Source organism: Lutra lutra, chromosome X (assembly GCF_902655055.1).
Source record: "Lutra lutra chromosome X, mLutLut1.2, whole genome shotgun sequence".
In the NCBI taxonomy this organism is placed as follows: domain Eukaryota; kingdom Metazoa; phylum Chordata; class Mammalia; order Carnivora; family Mustelidae; genus Lutra; species Lutra lutra.
Window position 1 is genome coordinate 23,972,183 of NC_062296.1, and position 14,002 is coordinate 23,986,184.

The following is a 14,002-nucleotide window of genomic DNA, read 5'->3' on the forward strand; positions in this document are numbered from 1 at the left end:
CGCAGCTTTGTACCCTCAAGGCAGAGTACTTGGTGGGAAAAAACAGAAAGCAGGAACAAATGAGCGAATAACTGTGGACTTTGACTTCACGGTACTGACATATGATTCAAAATCAATAATTCTCAGAAGGCAGGGAGGATATGCAGTTCCAAGAAATAGATTTAATACTAGAATATAATTTCAAATATTTAGAAGAGGGAAGCGTACATTATATATGCTTCTGTAATTTATAGTCATAAATATTTATGTAATTTATGTTTAGAAAATGAAAAGATACCTATTGTTTTCACAATACAAACTTCAGAAAATAAAGCTCAAATGAACCCTTTTGCTTGATAAGGTAATTCTCAAGAAGGGAGGGGTAAAGCTTCCTTAGAGAGTTTTATCAGAGTCTTTATGGTGAACATTTTTAATTTTTATTAAAAGATGAGATCTAAATGCTTTTCAATTAGAAATAGGATTAAGTTCTCTGTAAAATAGTGCTCCTTTTATGTTTGTATTTAAAGTTAAATAAGGTAAACCAGTATCAGTGAAATACCTAATCACACACGAGGCATTTAACCTCAACAAATAACTATTTGTGAAATACAGATCAGTTGGGAGGAAAGGGATTGCATATCCAGAGAATTCTTCACTTTTTAATGGCATGGTCCCCTAATATAGTTCTAAACATGAATTGCTCGTCAACTATACTCAATTTTTTTTTAAATGTCAACTACAGGGCCTCCTGACTGGCTCAGTTGATAGAATGTGAGACTCTCGATCTTGGGGTTATAAATTCGAGCCCCACATTAGGTGTGGAGATTACTTAAAAATAAAATCTTTTTCAAAAATGTCAACTATACTCGGGGCGCCTGGATGGCTCAATTGGTTGGGCAACTGCCTTAGGCTCGGGTTGTGGTCTTGGGAGTCCCCGGATCGAGTCCCACATGGGGCTCCCTGCTCGGCGGGGAGTCTGCTTCTTCCTCCGACCCTCCCCCTTCTCGTGCTCTCTCTCTCTCTCAAATCAATGGATAAAATCTTAAGAAAAAATGTCAACCATACTCAAAAAATAAAACGTGAATTGCAAAGGAATAATTGTAATATTTTATATACAAAATTGCTTGGTTGCTTGTCTTTCTCCTCCATTACACTGTAAGCTCTATGAGGATAGACCTCATGACTGCCCACTACTATATCTACTAGGGTCCACCTCAGTGCCTGGCACATAGCAAGTGCTCGATAAATCTGTGCTGAGTGGATGAATGTGTTTCTTTAATCTCCTTTAATTGCCTCAGCTTCAGTGGTACATGTTAAGCCACTTTGCCTTTGTCTCGTTTCAGTCTGTGATGCTTCTGTTGCATAGCCAGCGGCGCTACATCTTTGAGTACGACCAGTCGGATTGTCTGCTCTCAGTCACCATGCCGAGTATGGTCCGCCACAGCCTGCAAACCATGCTTTCAGTGGGCTACTACCGAAACATCTACACCCCGCCAGACAGTAGCACTTCGTTTATCCAAGACTATAGTCGAGATGGCCGACTGCTACAGACCCTGCATCTGGGAACAGGGCGCAGAGTTTTATACAAATACACCAAGCAAGCAAGGCTGTCTGAGATTCTCTATGATACCACTCAGGTCACATTAACATATGAAGAGTCTTCTGGAGTCATTAAGACAATACACCTGATGCACGATGGCTTCATTTGCACAATCAGATATAGGCAAACAGGTGTGTTGTGAAAGGGTGGCAATGGGTACAACTGTATTGGTCAGTATTTTCTTATGACATTTTTGCTGGCCATGGTGTGAAATAGAAGCACTGACCTATACACATCCAATCCCATAAATGTTCACTCTGGTTGTTAAATTATCTTCCATTGAAAATTGAAAACCTATTACAGACTGAATGAAAGCCGATTCCTTAAAAACCCACCATGCATTTCTCTGTCTCTGTCTCGGTTCTCAGAAAAGTTGAGATCTAAGAACCTCATCCAACCGTGTGCTCCTTCCTAAATCACTACCAGATCTTCCCGGAGATGCAGCTGCAAGAGTTGATCCTCCCTGAAACGATCTCAAGCCCCATGTAACCTCTATAAGCCTCAGAGGATGGCAAAATATGTTCAAAGTCAGGACTTTTTTTTTTTTTTTTTTAACAAGAAAACATGTTGATAGTATCAGTTTCCTCACCCCAAGGCACTGGATGGGCTGTTACTTACATAGTTCCTATAATTAAATTATTCTATAACTACAGCATACAGTGCTTTTTTCATACTTACTGACCACAACTATGAGAGTATGTACCTATGAGATAATATGCCCAGGCATGAGGTATCAGAAGTCAATCTCTCATATCTAATTTTGAATGTAGAAGCATCACTACTAAAGGCACTGACACTAGATCTTTCTGATTGCTCAACATTATGCATCTAGCTCTGTTCTCACTGCTTTTATTTTGATTCCTCAGGACCTCTTATTGGACGCCAGATCTTCAGATTCAGCGAAGAAGGGCTGGTGAATGCTCGGTTTGACTACAGCTACAACAACTTCCGAGTCACCAGCATGCAAGCTGTGATCAATGAAACCCCTTTGCCCATAGATCTGTATCGATATGTTGATGTTTCCGGTAGAACAGAGCAGTTTGGAAAATTCAGTGTCATTAATTACGATTTAAATCAGGTCATAACTACTACAGTGATGAAGCACACTAAGATCTTCAGTGCCAACGGACAAGTCATTGAAGTCCAATATGAAATCCTAAAGGCCATTGCCTACTGGATGACTATTCAATATGATAATATGGGGCGTATGGTAATATGTGATATAAGAGTGGGAGTAGATGCCAACATAACAAGATACTTCTATGAATATGATGCTGATGGGCAACTTCAAACTGTTTCTGTAAATGACAAAACCCAGTGGCGTTATAGTTATGATCTGAATGGAAACATCAACCTCTTAAGCCATGGGAATAGTGCTCGTCTTACTCCTCTCCGATATGACCTCCGAGACCGTATCACCAGACTAGGAGAAATTCAGTATAAAATGGATGAAGATGGCTTTCTGAGGCAGAGGGGAAATGACATATTTGAATATAATTCTAACGGTCTGCTGCAGAAAGCCTACAATAAGGCTTCTGGCTGGACTGTGCAGTATTACTATGATGGGCTTGGGCGACGTGTCGCCAGTAAGTCCAGCCTAGGGCAGCACCTTCAGTTCTTTTATGCAGACCTTGCCAACCCCATAAGAGTTACTCATTTGTACAACCACACGAGCTCAGAGATTACATCCCTGTATTATGATCTCCAAGGTCACCTTATTGCCATGGAGCTAAGCAGTGGTGAAGAATATTATGTAGCTTGTGATAATACAGGCACCCCACTGGCTGTGTTCAGCAGTCGAGGTCAGGTGATAAAAGAGATATTGTACACACCTTATGGAGATATCTATCATGACACTTACCCTGACTTTCAGGTCATCATTGGTTTTCATGGAGGACTCTATGATTTGCTCACTAAATTAGTGCACCTGGGGCAAAGAGATTATGATGTTGTTGCTGGCAGGTGGACAACGCCTAATCATCACATATGGAAACAGTTGAACCTCCATCCTAAACCATTCAACCTCTACTCCTTTGAAAATAACTACCCAGTTGGCAAAATTCAAGATGTTGCAAAGTATACCACAGGTATAGAACTTTACACTAAACTTGAAATAACTCCATGGTGTTTATTACATGATCTCAGTGCGTCCGTAAATATACTTCCTCTTCCCGCCAGTTATCCCACAAGTTATTGTGCAGTCACTCTCTTCCTTAGTCTTCTAGAGTGAGCACAACTATGCAAGTGGCATAAAACATGATGCTTTTGCATCCCAGGACAACTATTCTTTCTTTTTAAGCTTTCTGTTTGTAGATTTCACTCTTAAAACTTATACGAGGGGCTCCTGGGTGGCTCAGTTGGTTAAGCGTCTACCTTCAGCTCAGTTCATGACCTCGGGGTCCTTGGAATGAGCCCGTGTGGGGCTCTTGGCTCAGCAGAGAGTCTTCTTCCCCCTTCTTCCTCTCCCTCTCCGCCTGCTTGTGTTCACTCTCTCTCAAATAAATAAGTAAATGAATAAATAAAATCCTTTTTTTAAAAAGCATATCTGAATAATTTCATAAAGGAAAAATTCAGGATTATGTTCCATCAGATAAATCTAATATTGTGGTCTGTGTGGCCTCAGTACCATTACCATATTAAGAGTTTCAGTATTGTAAACTGAACCTATCTCTGTGATTGCCCATGAATCAAAAGGCTTCCCATTTTAGAGCTGGTGAGAGAAGGGGGAATTTTATCCCTAACTTTCCATTGGCTGAACATTTAGAAGGCAGGAGAGGTATCGTTCAGGCTTTCCACAAAGGTTGTAAAATATGGGCTTCATCATTTTTTTCTTTTATATTTTGTGCCTCACAGACATTGGAAGTTGGTTGGAGCTGTTTGGTTTCCAGTTACACAATGTTCTACCTGGATTTCCCAAACCAGAATTAGAAAATCTGGAATTAACTTATGAGCTTCTACAGCTTCAGACAAAAACTCAAGAGTGGGATCCTGGAAAGGTCTGTAAAAATTTTACCATCTCTATTTATCGGAAAAAACGGAAGGGCATCCAATACCATGACATGGCATTAACATATACTTCCTTACTTATTTTTGAGTTGTCTTGAATATTCACTGAAATGTCTACAATTAATGAGGAGGTAGAAAAAAAGCTTCCATGAGGAAAGGATCAGGGAGTTGGAGCTTTTAGAAAAGGGAAGACTAACATGGGATTTGATGACCTGCTGCAGTAGACAAACAGGAGAAAATAAACTTTTAAAAAATTCTGGATCAGGCTACCAAGGGCAATTTTGGATTCTGTATAGAGGAAACTGTTCACTGACAGACATAAAAGCTTCAGATTTCCAACAGTGAGATAATTTAGGGTGTAGTGCACTAAAAGCATGGGTAGAACAGAATTAAATTATTCTGACAAAGAAAAAGTATGTAAGAGCAATGAAGTAAAAATAATAAATACTATAGGGATAAAGTCTCTGGGAAAATAAGAATACAAAACTATTCACAGTTCAGCAGATAATTTCATCAAGAATATGAGGTACAAATGAAAACAAGAGGTAACTGTTTCTTTCAGTTGAAAGAAATGGAGGAGTGTCTCTTTGCAGGAAAGAAAAATTACTTCAGCAAAATAAAACTGGTGTTTGGATGGGAGGGCTTGAAATGTAAATTAGGGGCGCCTGGGTGGCTTAGCTGGTTAAACATCTGCCTTCAGCTCAGGTCATGATCCTGGGGTTCTGGGGTACAGTCTGGTCCCCTTGCTCAGCAGGGAGTTCGCTTCTCCCTCACCCTCTGCCTCTGGCCCCCCTACCCCCACTCATGCTCTCTCTCTCTCTCTCAAATAAATAAAATCTTTTTAAAAAATTATAAGGGAAAAACAAATCTAAATAGGTACTATAGGCTTATTCTGTTTTGTAAATACATATAATATGAAAAAGCAATTTTGCAATTAAAAATTAACAGTCCTTTTTATAATTAAAAGTCCTTTTTAAAAATTAATCAAAATTTTGAAACTGCTGAAGCTTTGTGGTGGATACTTGGTGGTTCATTATTCTCTTTATTTCCCAGTATGTGTGAAAATTCCCGTAATAAAAAGGGTTTTTTTTTTTTTTAAGTCCACTTAAGAAGATTAGTGAATTTCTTGCTGATTTGCTGTGGTTATTTAGAAGGTCATAATCTGTTTAAAAGCAAGAATAATGCCGTAAGCTGTCTCTACTCCTCACTGTGATTAATGTATCACACCACCTACAGTAACAAACAGCTAGTCAGTATTAGTTAAATTGGTGAAGTTGAAATGTCTTTTTGGGGGGAGAGCTGGACCCACTTAACTTGAAGTGACTTCTAGTTCTGAGATTCTGTGATACCAAGTTTGAACATACTTCCTTATGTTTAACTCATCAAGACCTCAAGAAGTATATGCCAGGTGACCAAGTAACCTGTTAGTCTTGTCTTTGCCAAATCTCTGGTGAAGAGATTCCGATTTTGGCTTATTGTGAAATCACTCACCAGCACAGTAAAGCAAGAAGGTGCTGCTCACAATCACCAAGCATTTGCACTGTGCTTTCTTCTTTCCTAGACTATTCTAGGTATTCAGTGTGAGCTCCAGAAACAGCTCAGGAATTTCATTTCCTTGGACCAACTTCCTATGACTCCCCGATACAATGATGGACGGTGCCTTGAAGGAGGGAAGCAACCCAGGTTTGCAGCTGTTCCTTCTGTTTTTGGAAAAGGTATAAAATTCGCCATCAAGGATGGCATAGTAACAGCGGATATTATAGGAGTAGCAAATGAAGATAGCAGGCGGCTTGCTGCCATTCTCAATAATGCTCATTACCTGGAAAACCTACATTTTACCATAGAGGGGAGGGACACTCACTACTTCATTAAGCTTGGGTCTCTGGAGGAAGACCTGGTGCTCATTGGTAACACTGGGGGGAGGCGGATTCTAGAGAATGGTGTCAATGTCACTGTGTCTCAGATGACTTCCGTGTTGAATGGGAGGACTAGACGGTTTGCGGATATCCAGCTCCAGCACGGGGCTCTGTGCTTTAACATCCGGTATGGGACAACTGTCGAAGAGGAAAAGAATCACGTGTTGGAGATTGCCAGACAGCGCGCTGTGGCCCAGGCCTGGACTAAGGAACAGAGGAGGCTGCAAGAAGGGGAGGAGGGTATTCGAGCATGGACAGAGGGGGAAAAGCAGCAGCTTTTGAGCACCGGGAGGGTACAAGGTTATGATGGGTATTTTGTTTTGTCTGTTGAGCAGTATTTAGAACTTTCTGACAGTGCCAACAATATTCACTTTATGAGACAGAGCGAAATAGGCAGGAGGTAACAAAAAAAATCTCTGCCTTTGCGTCACCAAAGACTGCCTGTTTTTAAAACATAAAATGGTTTATTGTATTGGTTTTCTAGATCAGAACTCTGTATATGTAAATATGGAGGAAAAACATATCCAACTGCCTTTCAATGTGACGGAAGATGGTATTTTAATATTGTTTGTTTAAACTCTTTAAGAAATGACAGAGATTTTTAGTTCTTGTGTGGCAGTATTCAAAATAACACAAGTAAAACAGCTAAAAAAAGTTTTCAGAAAGCACCACTTTAAATTTGGGGAGCCATGCATATATGTTCAAATATAAAGAACCCAACGTTCTCTATCTCTATTGTTACACGAAATTTCACGTTTAACTGTTGGCAGAACTTGTGGGTTATTTGAAAATGTGGTGCAATAGTATTCTGAACCTTGCATTTCGAAAGACTGCCAGCCCTTTCACATTTTCCAGATCCGTTATGGGAAACTTACAAAGAAGTATAAAATGTCCTCAGCCACCATCTCCCAGAGTCAGGACCCATTTGCCCTTCCTCCCTGATTATTCCTCCTTGCTTGTTAAAGTAAATGCCACGTTGTTGTGCTGTGTTTTGGCGTGCGGTGGCTGGGGTCGGCCTACCACGCTTCCCTGTGGGTGTGGTAACCAGACTGAAAGGCCACTATTTGCTTGTGTGTACATGATACCAAGGCAGCTGGCCAGTGTAACTTCTCCCACAAAACCCGTTTTGACTACATTTTTTTTTTTTTTTTTTTTTTTTTTACCAAATCGTAAGCATAGCTTTTATTAACCTGGGTAGGAAGTTCTCCTTTATATATAGGGTGTGTTTTGGTTAGAGTTTCACATTAGTCATTCTGTATTGATACACTAATCCAATGGTTTTGTGCACACAAAAGGTAATTTACTACAAATGATTCTGCTAGAAAAAAATAAGAGGCTTTAGCAGGCATCCATGCCTGGGATACCAGTAAATATGTTCACTACTAGCGCAGAAATTCACAAGAGCCAAAACCTTTATAAAAACAGACCTAGTACTAAGACAAAAGGAAAGTACCAAAGGGAAGACCAAACCAAACATCACAGTAGTCGTCGCCACATTGACTCATCCCACTTAGATTTATCTTTCAAATGTACAATTCTGTATTGAACATCTCCCAGCCACAGTCAAGAAATTTAATTAAGCGAACCCTTTCCGATCTAAAACCTTTCAGCTCATTATAGAGAGGCAGACTGTTTTTTACTAAAATAATTTATATGGTCAGTTATTTTAATTCTCTGTCTCTACCCATTTATTTTGATTTAATCAACTGTCCTGCCTGGGAAAATAACTATTTTCCAGGAAGGGTTATTTTGTTCCATGATCAGTTAAACTTTGGAAAAAGATCAGGATTAGTGGTAACATCAGCTGCAGTTTCTCGATCTTTATGAATCCTATAGTAAAAAGAAGCCCCTTGGTGAGCTGTGAGATTTGTGCCCAGTGACAAAGAGACAGTTGGTAAAAACGCTGTGTAATTGTAAGTTACCACAAATGAAAATACATGACAGCACAATGCGGCCTGTTGAAAATTCCCCTGAGCCAGCTTCACCATCTTTCATCACTGAGTCACGCACATTTTTGCTATGTCTGAAGGAGAATTTATGATGGAATGTTACAGTTTGGATTCTTTCCAGCTACTACCTAAACGCAGTGTAAGGTCATTGCCTTGCTTTGTGATGACAGTCTTCTCTGAAAATATGCAATGTCAGAATTCAGGCTCCCATTAAGGTTTTTAAAGAGTCTGACTCCTTACTCCACCAAGCAGAAGGAGGGAAAGGCAAGAGCCTGCACACAGCAGGGAAGGGTAGATTCAAACATTTATTTCATTTTCAAACACTTCACATTGGGATTACCACATTCTTACACATGTATTCCGAGAGAAAGACAGAGAGAGATAATTGATGATAAACTCCTCTCTCTTTTTAATTGGAAGCACACCAGCTCAGGCGATTACTGATACAGACTACAATCATATTACTGTGTTGTTTGTTTTTCCCCCCACTCCTGAATCAGGTCTGTGTTAGTGGTACAGTATTTATTCAGGACGGGATTCTAAAATTATGAACAAACTTGTTGAAAATTTGAATACCTCCACACCAGCCTAAAAATGGACCTTAAGTTCCTAGAACCTCTGATGTTCTTTTAAATCAATGGAAAAATAATTTGCGAACTGTATATAGAGAGTGCATTCATAAATGTGATGATGTATTTTATCACTAATCTAAGATGTCAATATTAGAGTCTATTTTGCTTATATTTTAAGCAATTATTATACTTTTTTGCAATTCACTGATGATGTATCATTTTCGAACTGCTTTAAATATCCATTAGAAACAAATATTTGAAGCTTTTACTTAATAGTAATTACCTTGAACTGTGCATTTCTAGTTTGTAATACATATTTATTTAGTTTGTGCCTTTAGTTTCTTAAAGTTATATTTGTATTATATTCAGGAAATGCACTTTTTATCACTTACAGTTGTGGTTTCAATACTGCCTTGAACTACTGTTATTCTCTTTACCACTTCCAAAGTTTTTGGGAGGAAAGAGAAAAAAACCCAAAAGGTTAGCACCAATGAACAGTAAATCTAAGAGAAACATTTTGGCATTTCTTAATAAGAACATGGAGATACTGGGTACATCGTTCAGCTGAGTACAAAGAATGCCTTCATCGTTTTGTAATTCTGAAGTCTAACTTAATGAAAGAACAGTTCATTTGCATTTCCTGGTGAAAGTAAATGCATCTTAAAGTGAAATAGTTGAATTTCTCATACCCAGAGCACAGGCAGCTGACACTGCACAGCCAGACACCACTCAAGTACGTTCGAATGAGAGCACCCTAGTTGGGGCTCTCGTGAAGAACATTCTGGGTTGGAGGCAGGGAATACTCTGTGGTGGTTTCTTTTTCCTAGTTAGGCCCATTTTATTTGTGCTGTTTTGTTTTGTTTCGTTTTGTTTTTCTCTTGCACTACGGTCTAGGGATCCAAATGAACTGCAAAGTTCGCAGTTTAACATTTAAATCCATTTATTTTTAGTTGTCATTATAATCATTATTGATTAGAAGCATGACTCTTGAAGGAAAGGGAAATAAAGCCCAATTCATCCCAATTTCTAGCAAAACATTCACCATATAAATAAGCATATGTTTTATTTTTAACCCAGCAAAATATTGTATAAAATAAGCGTGTCCTTTACTGTCAATTTATCTAGGAGATCTATAATATATAGACTATATATATATAAAATATAATATATATACAACGTAGCCAAATGTATAAAAACTTGACAATGTATAATTTGGAATTCACATGCTAACTACGTAGAGAGGTATAAAATTGAATGATAATTTTTCTAAGATTTTTCTTTTTCATAACTGTTAGCACAGCTTCGAGCACTCTATCACGTTGTTCCTACTCTTTCTTTTCTTTCCTTTTTTAAAAATCTATTTTTAACCAGACCAAGCCCCACTGTAATATCACCTGAGAGAGTCAGGGTGAAGTTTTTGCATTTATAAAGATACATTCCTGTAAGGCAATTGTAATGGAAGCCAAAGTACAGTAATCAAGTATTGAAAGACACTTTGGCAGAGACTGGAGTGTATTCTAGCTTGTGGAAAGACAGAAGGCTACAGATTGGATGCAACATTCTTGTTTTCTTGGAGGAACTCACATACACATAGCTGACCTGACTAGTACTTCAGATCTCAGACTGCTCTTCCACAGCCTTCTGTAAGGTTCTTTATTCTTCAAAAGAAAAACAAAAAAAACAAAAAACATAAAAACATTAAAAAAAATTAAAAAACACAAAAAAATACAAAAAAGCAAAAACAAAACAAAAAAAACCAGAAAACAACAAACAACAAAAAAGAATTCAACCACAAAATAGTGACTGTTATTTCAGTGTGTCCTTCACGTGAAAGCTATTAAGGACCAAACCTACTACTGTGTGTAAGAAGAAATTACTTCCTAAACAGTAACTGAAAATAGTTAGTTCAACTTGCTGTGGATTTTGTCTTGAGAGTTGTCATCTTACATTATTTGTCAAAGGAAATGTGTTTGGCAGTTAAAAATCTTTCCTTAGATTTAGTGGTGGACTTTAACCTCTTAAATAAATGTTAGTATATCAGATTGTGTCCTTGAAAAATATTTTACTTGTATGAATCATGACAATGTCTAAATCTTTACTCTTCTTCTGGCAAAAGCATCGGTAAGAAAGAGGGTGAAAAGACAAGTATAGCCTTTACGTCAGAAAAATATTCTTTTTAGCTGCTTACTTTCTCATGAACAGTAAAGATGTTTACAGTGTATGCCAAGATTTTCAGTTTCTATATAACAACAGTTAGAGGTTCTAATCATACTGAAAATTGTGTTATAATGGCCTGAGCCATGTTGCTAGGAAACAATAGGTTCCAATTTTGTATTCCTGCTCTCACTCCTGTGCTGAAAAGTGACTGGATACTGTACAGGTTCATGTTCTCTGGCTGCGGTTAAATGGTCTTTTGCATTTTGCTCTGGCTTTCAGGCCAGAAGCATGCATTTTTCTACAAGAGCATCACAACAACATGCTGTAAATATTTAAAGTTCAACATTATGTGTCGATATTTGAAAGAAAAAAGTACTTTGAATATTTCATTTTTAAAAAATAAAATTGCAAATGAACACTGTGTCCCATTTTATTCATGCGCCGAACTGCATTCTGGAGTCTGTCTGGTCACCTGAGAATTGAAAAGTAGCTCCCTAACAGGGAACAATAAAACCGCATCATCTTGAAAATGAAGGTGCAGAAATCCAAAAGGCACTAATCCTAAACAGATGTCTCTTCATTTTTATTTTTCGTACAAATAGGATCTCTGACACAAATGACCATTTAATAAAAAAAGAAGAGTAGCTGTTCCAAGTTTAAATGCCTCTGAGCTATTACTTTAAAAAAAAAAAAAAGGTTTCTTTCTCTTGTGGATGCCTTTCTGAGCAATGGAAAGAAAATGAAGAATTGCAAAACGGGTGGGGAGAACAAAGCACGCAGGTGCATTGGCATAAAAGCCAATGGGGGAGAGAGGCAGTCAGGAAACACTAAAAAACAACAGCTCGCGGGTCCTGGGAGATCCCAATGGCCGTTTGGCACTTATTTTTCACATGAAGGTATTTATGAGTGACACTGGGAAAGCAGGCCAATAGATCTTGCAAAATTCAACTTGATAGTAATGAGGCACCCATAGTCCAAACAACCTGTTTGTTTCTGAAACTTGCTTGGAATCCTGGAATTTACATCACGCTTAAAAGCCCCGCTGCCTTTTTATTCAGTGATATATACAGTAATCTCCCCTTATCTGCAGTTTCGCTTTTCAGGGTTTCAGCCACTCACAGTCCCGCAGTCAGCCACAGTCCAGAGGCAGGTGTCCTCCTCCTGACATTGTCAAAAGGTTAAGAGTGGCCTAATGCTGTGCACCAACCCTTCACTTCCTCCCATCACACAGGCATTTTATCACCTCACATCATTGCAAGAAGGGTGAGCGCAGTACAGTAAGCTATTTTAAAAAAGACTGAGACCACATTTGTGTACCTTTATTACAGTATATTGTTTAAATTGTTGTATATTCTTATTAGTTATTGATGTTAATTTCTTGCTATGCCTAATTTATAAATTAAACTTTGTTCACAGATACATACCTATAAAAAAATCGTATATATAAGATGTGGTACTATCCACATAGTGGGCCTACTGGGACAGATAGAGTGAAAAGATTCGTGAAGCAGAAGACAATCCCAATTGCTCCAACACAACCAATCAGCAAAAGGCAATGGGGTCCTCAGGGGAGGTGGGTGGAAGTGTTAGTATCACCTGGTAATTTAAAAAAAAAAATACCTACCCCACCCCACCCTCAGTGTGCAGAAAGAAAGAGGCAAGAGCTCCTACACTGAGAGAATTATTAAACAAGAGAAGAGATTTCTCCATATTTCTTCTCTATTCACCCTCACTACTAGAGGTCTTTGAATTTAAATTTTTAGCAATACTACTTCCTTAAATTTATATAATCCTAGCACCTCAGTAATCCTGGGAGGTGAGCAAGACTTCATTAGTCCTACTTGGCAAATGCAATAATAGTAACAGATTGACTTACCTAAGGTCACACGGATAATCTGACAAAGCTGAAAAAATTCAAATATCCAAATGTTATGTTGATGGGCTCTCTCCAGTCAATCGCTTTTGTTATATCTTTGTTCATAAAAATATTCATTTAAGAGGCCAATGACCTAATGATGACAATTCTGCCTCTTACCACAAGTTTGGCCAGTGACCCCAGACTATGAAATTTCCCAAACTAGGTAGTTTAACTTCACCCCTAGCTGCAAACTCTAAAATAATGTATCCCATTTACTGTGAGGACAAACATAGGCGACAATGTTGAATTTATAGCTGTCTAACAGGAGGAACACTAGGCATCTTGTAACCTTGAAATGCTCAAGGGCAAATCTGGATTTTATTATTAATAGATTCTGGATTCTGAACTCAATAAAGTGACTCAAATAAAACATGAGCTGATGTCTAAACCCTCTTAACAGATTTTAAAACTATTTCTCACATTTTTAATTCTCTATCCGTTCTACCACAAATAATATCTTCAATTCAGCCCTCCATTTACACTAGGAAGCTTAATCAGAGGCATCCTCTGTAGACTTATTCTACCTGTGTACTACCACAAAGCTTACTTGCTTGTAATAGCCAAACTGACAATTACCTAAGCTTGTCTCCCTTCCTGACCTTATCTCTTAAGAACAAACTCAGAGGAAATGAATGAGTGTTTGATAAACTGTCATGTTCTTTGTGGGCTTGCTGACACACTTTTTTTTTTCTGAAGAAAGGTGTACACTTGGAAATATATGTGCATTTTTCTATCTTGACTCAGCATCTTACGGATATATGTTAGCATGGCAATATTTTAGATATGGCAAGGATATGACCTTTCTGTAAAGCCGCAAGCTATTATGTACTGGAAAATAACAAGAATGCTTATGCTGGGAGAGAAAAAGTGAAAAAAACTTTATGAGTAAAAGGCCAGCAGAAGAA

General features: G+C 38.3%; 1 protein-coding gene across 6 annotated transcripts in view; it reads left to right on the top strand.

Annotated features, from left to right (window-relative positions):
• Positions 1-10,721, top strand: part of TENM1 (teneurin transmembrane protein 1) — a 785,443-nt gene extending 774,722 nt beyond the window's left edge. For all 6 annotated transcript variants that reach the window (XM_047716031.1, XM_047716030.1, XM_047716033.1 and 3 more), the window contains 4 exons: positions 1,323-1,710; positions 2,446-3,666; positions 4,433-4,575; positions 6,147-10,721. In XM_047716031.1, coding sequence (XP_047571987.1) covers positions 1,323-1,710; positions 2,446-3,666; positions 4,433-4,575; positions 6,147-6,905 — 2,511 coding nt within the window. In that variant the 3' untranslated portion in view covers positions 6,906-10,721. The remainder of the gene's footprint in view (positions 1-1,322; positions 1,711-2,445; positions 3,667-4,432; positions 4,576-6,146) is intronic.
• The last annotated feature ends 3,281 nt before the right edge of the window (positions 10,722-14,002 follow it).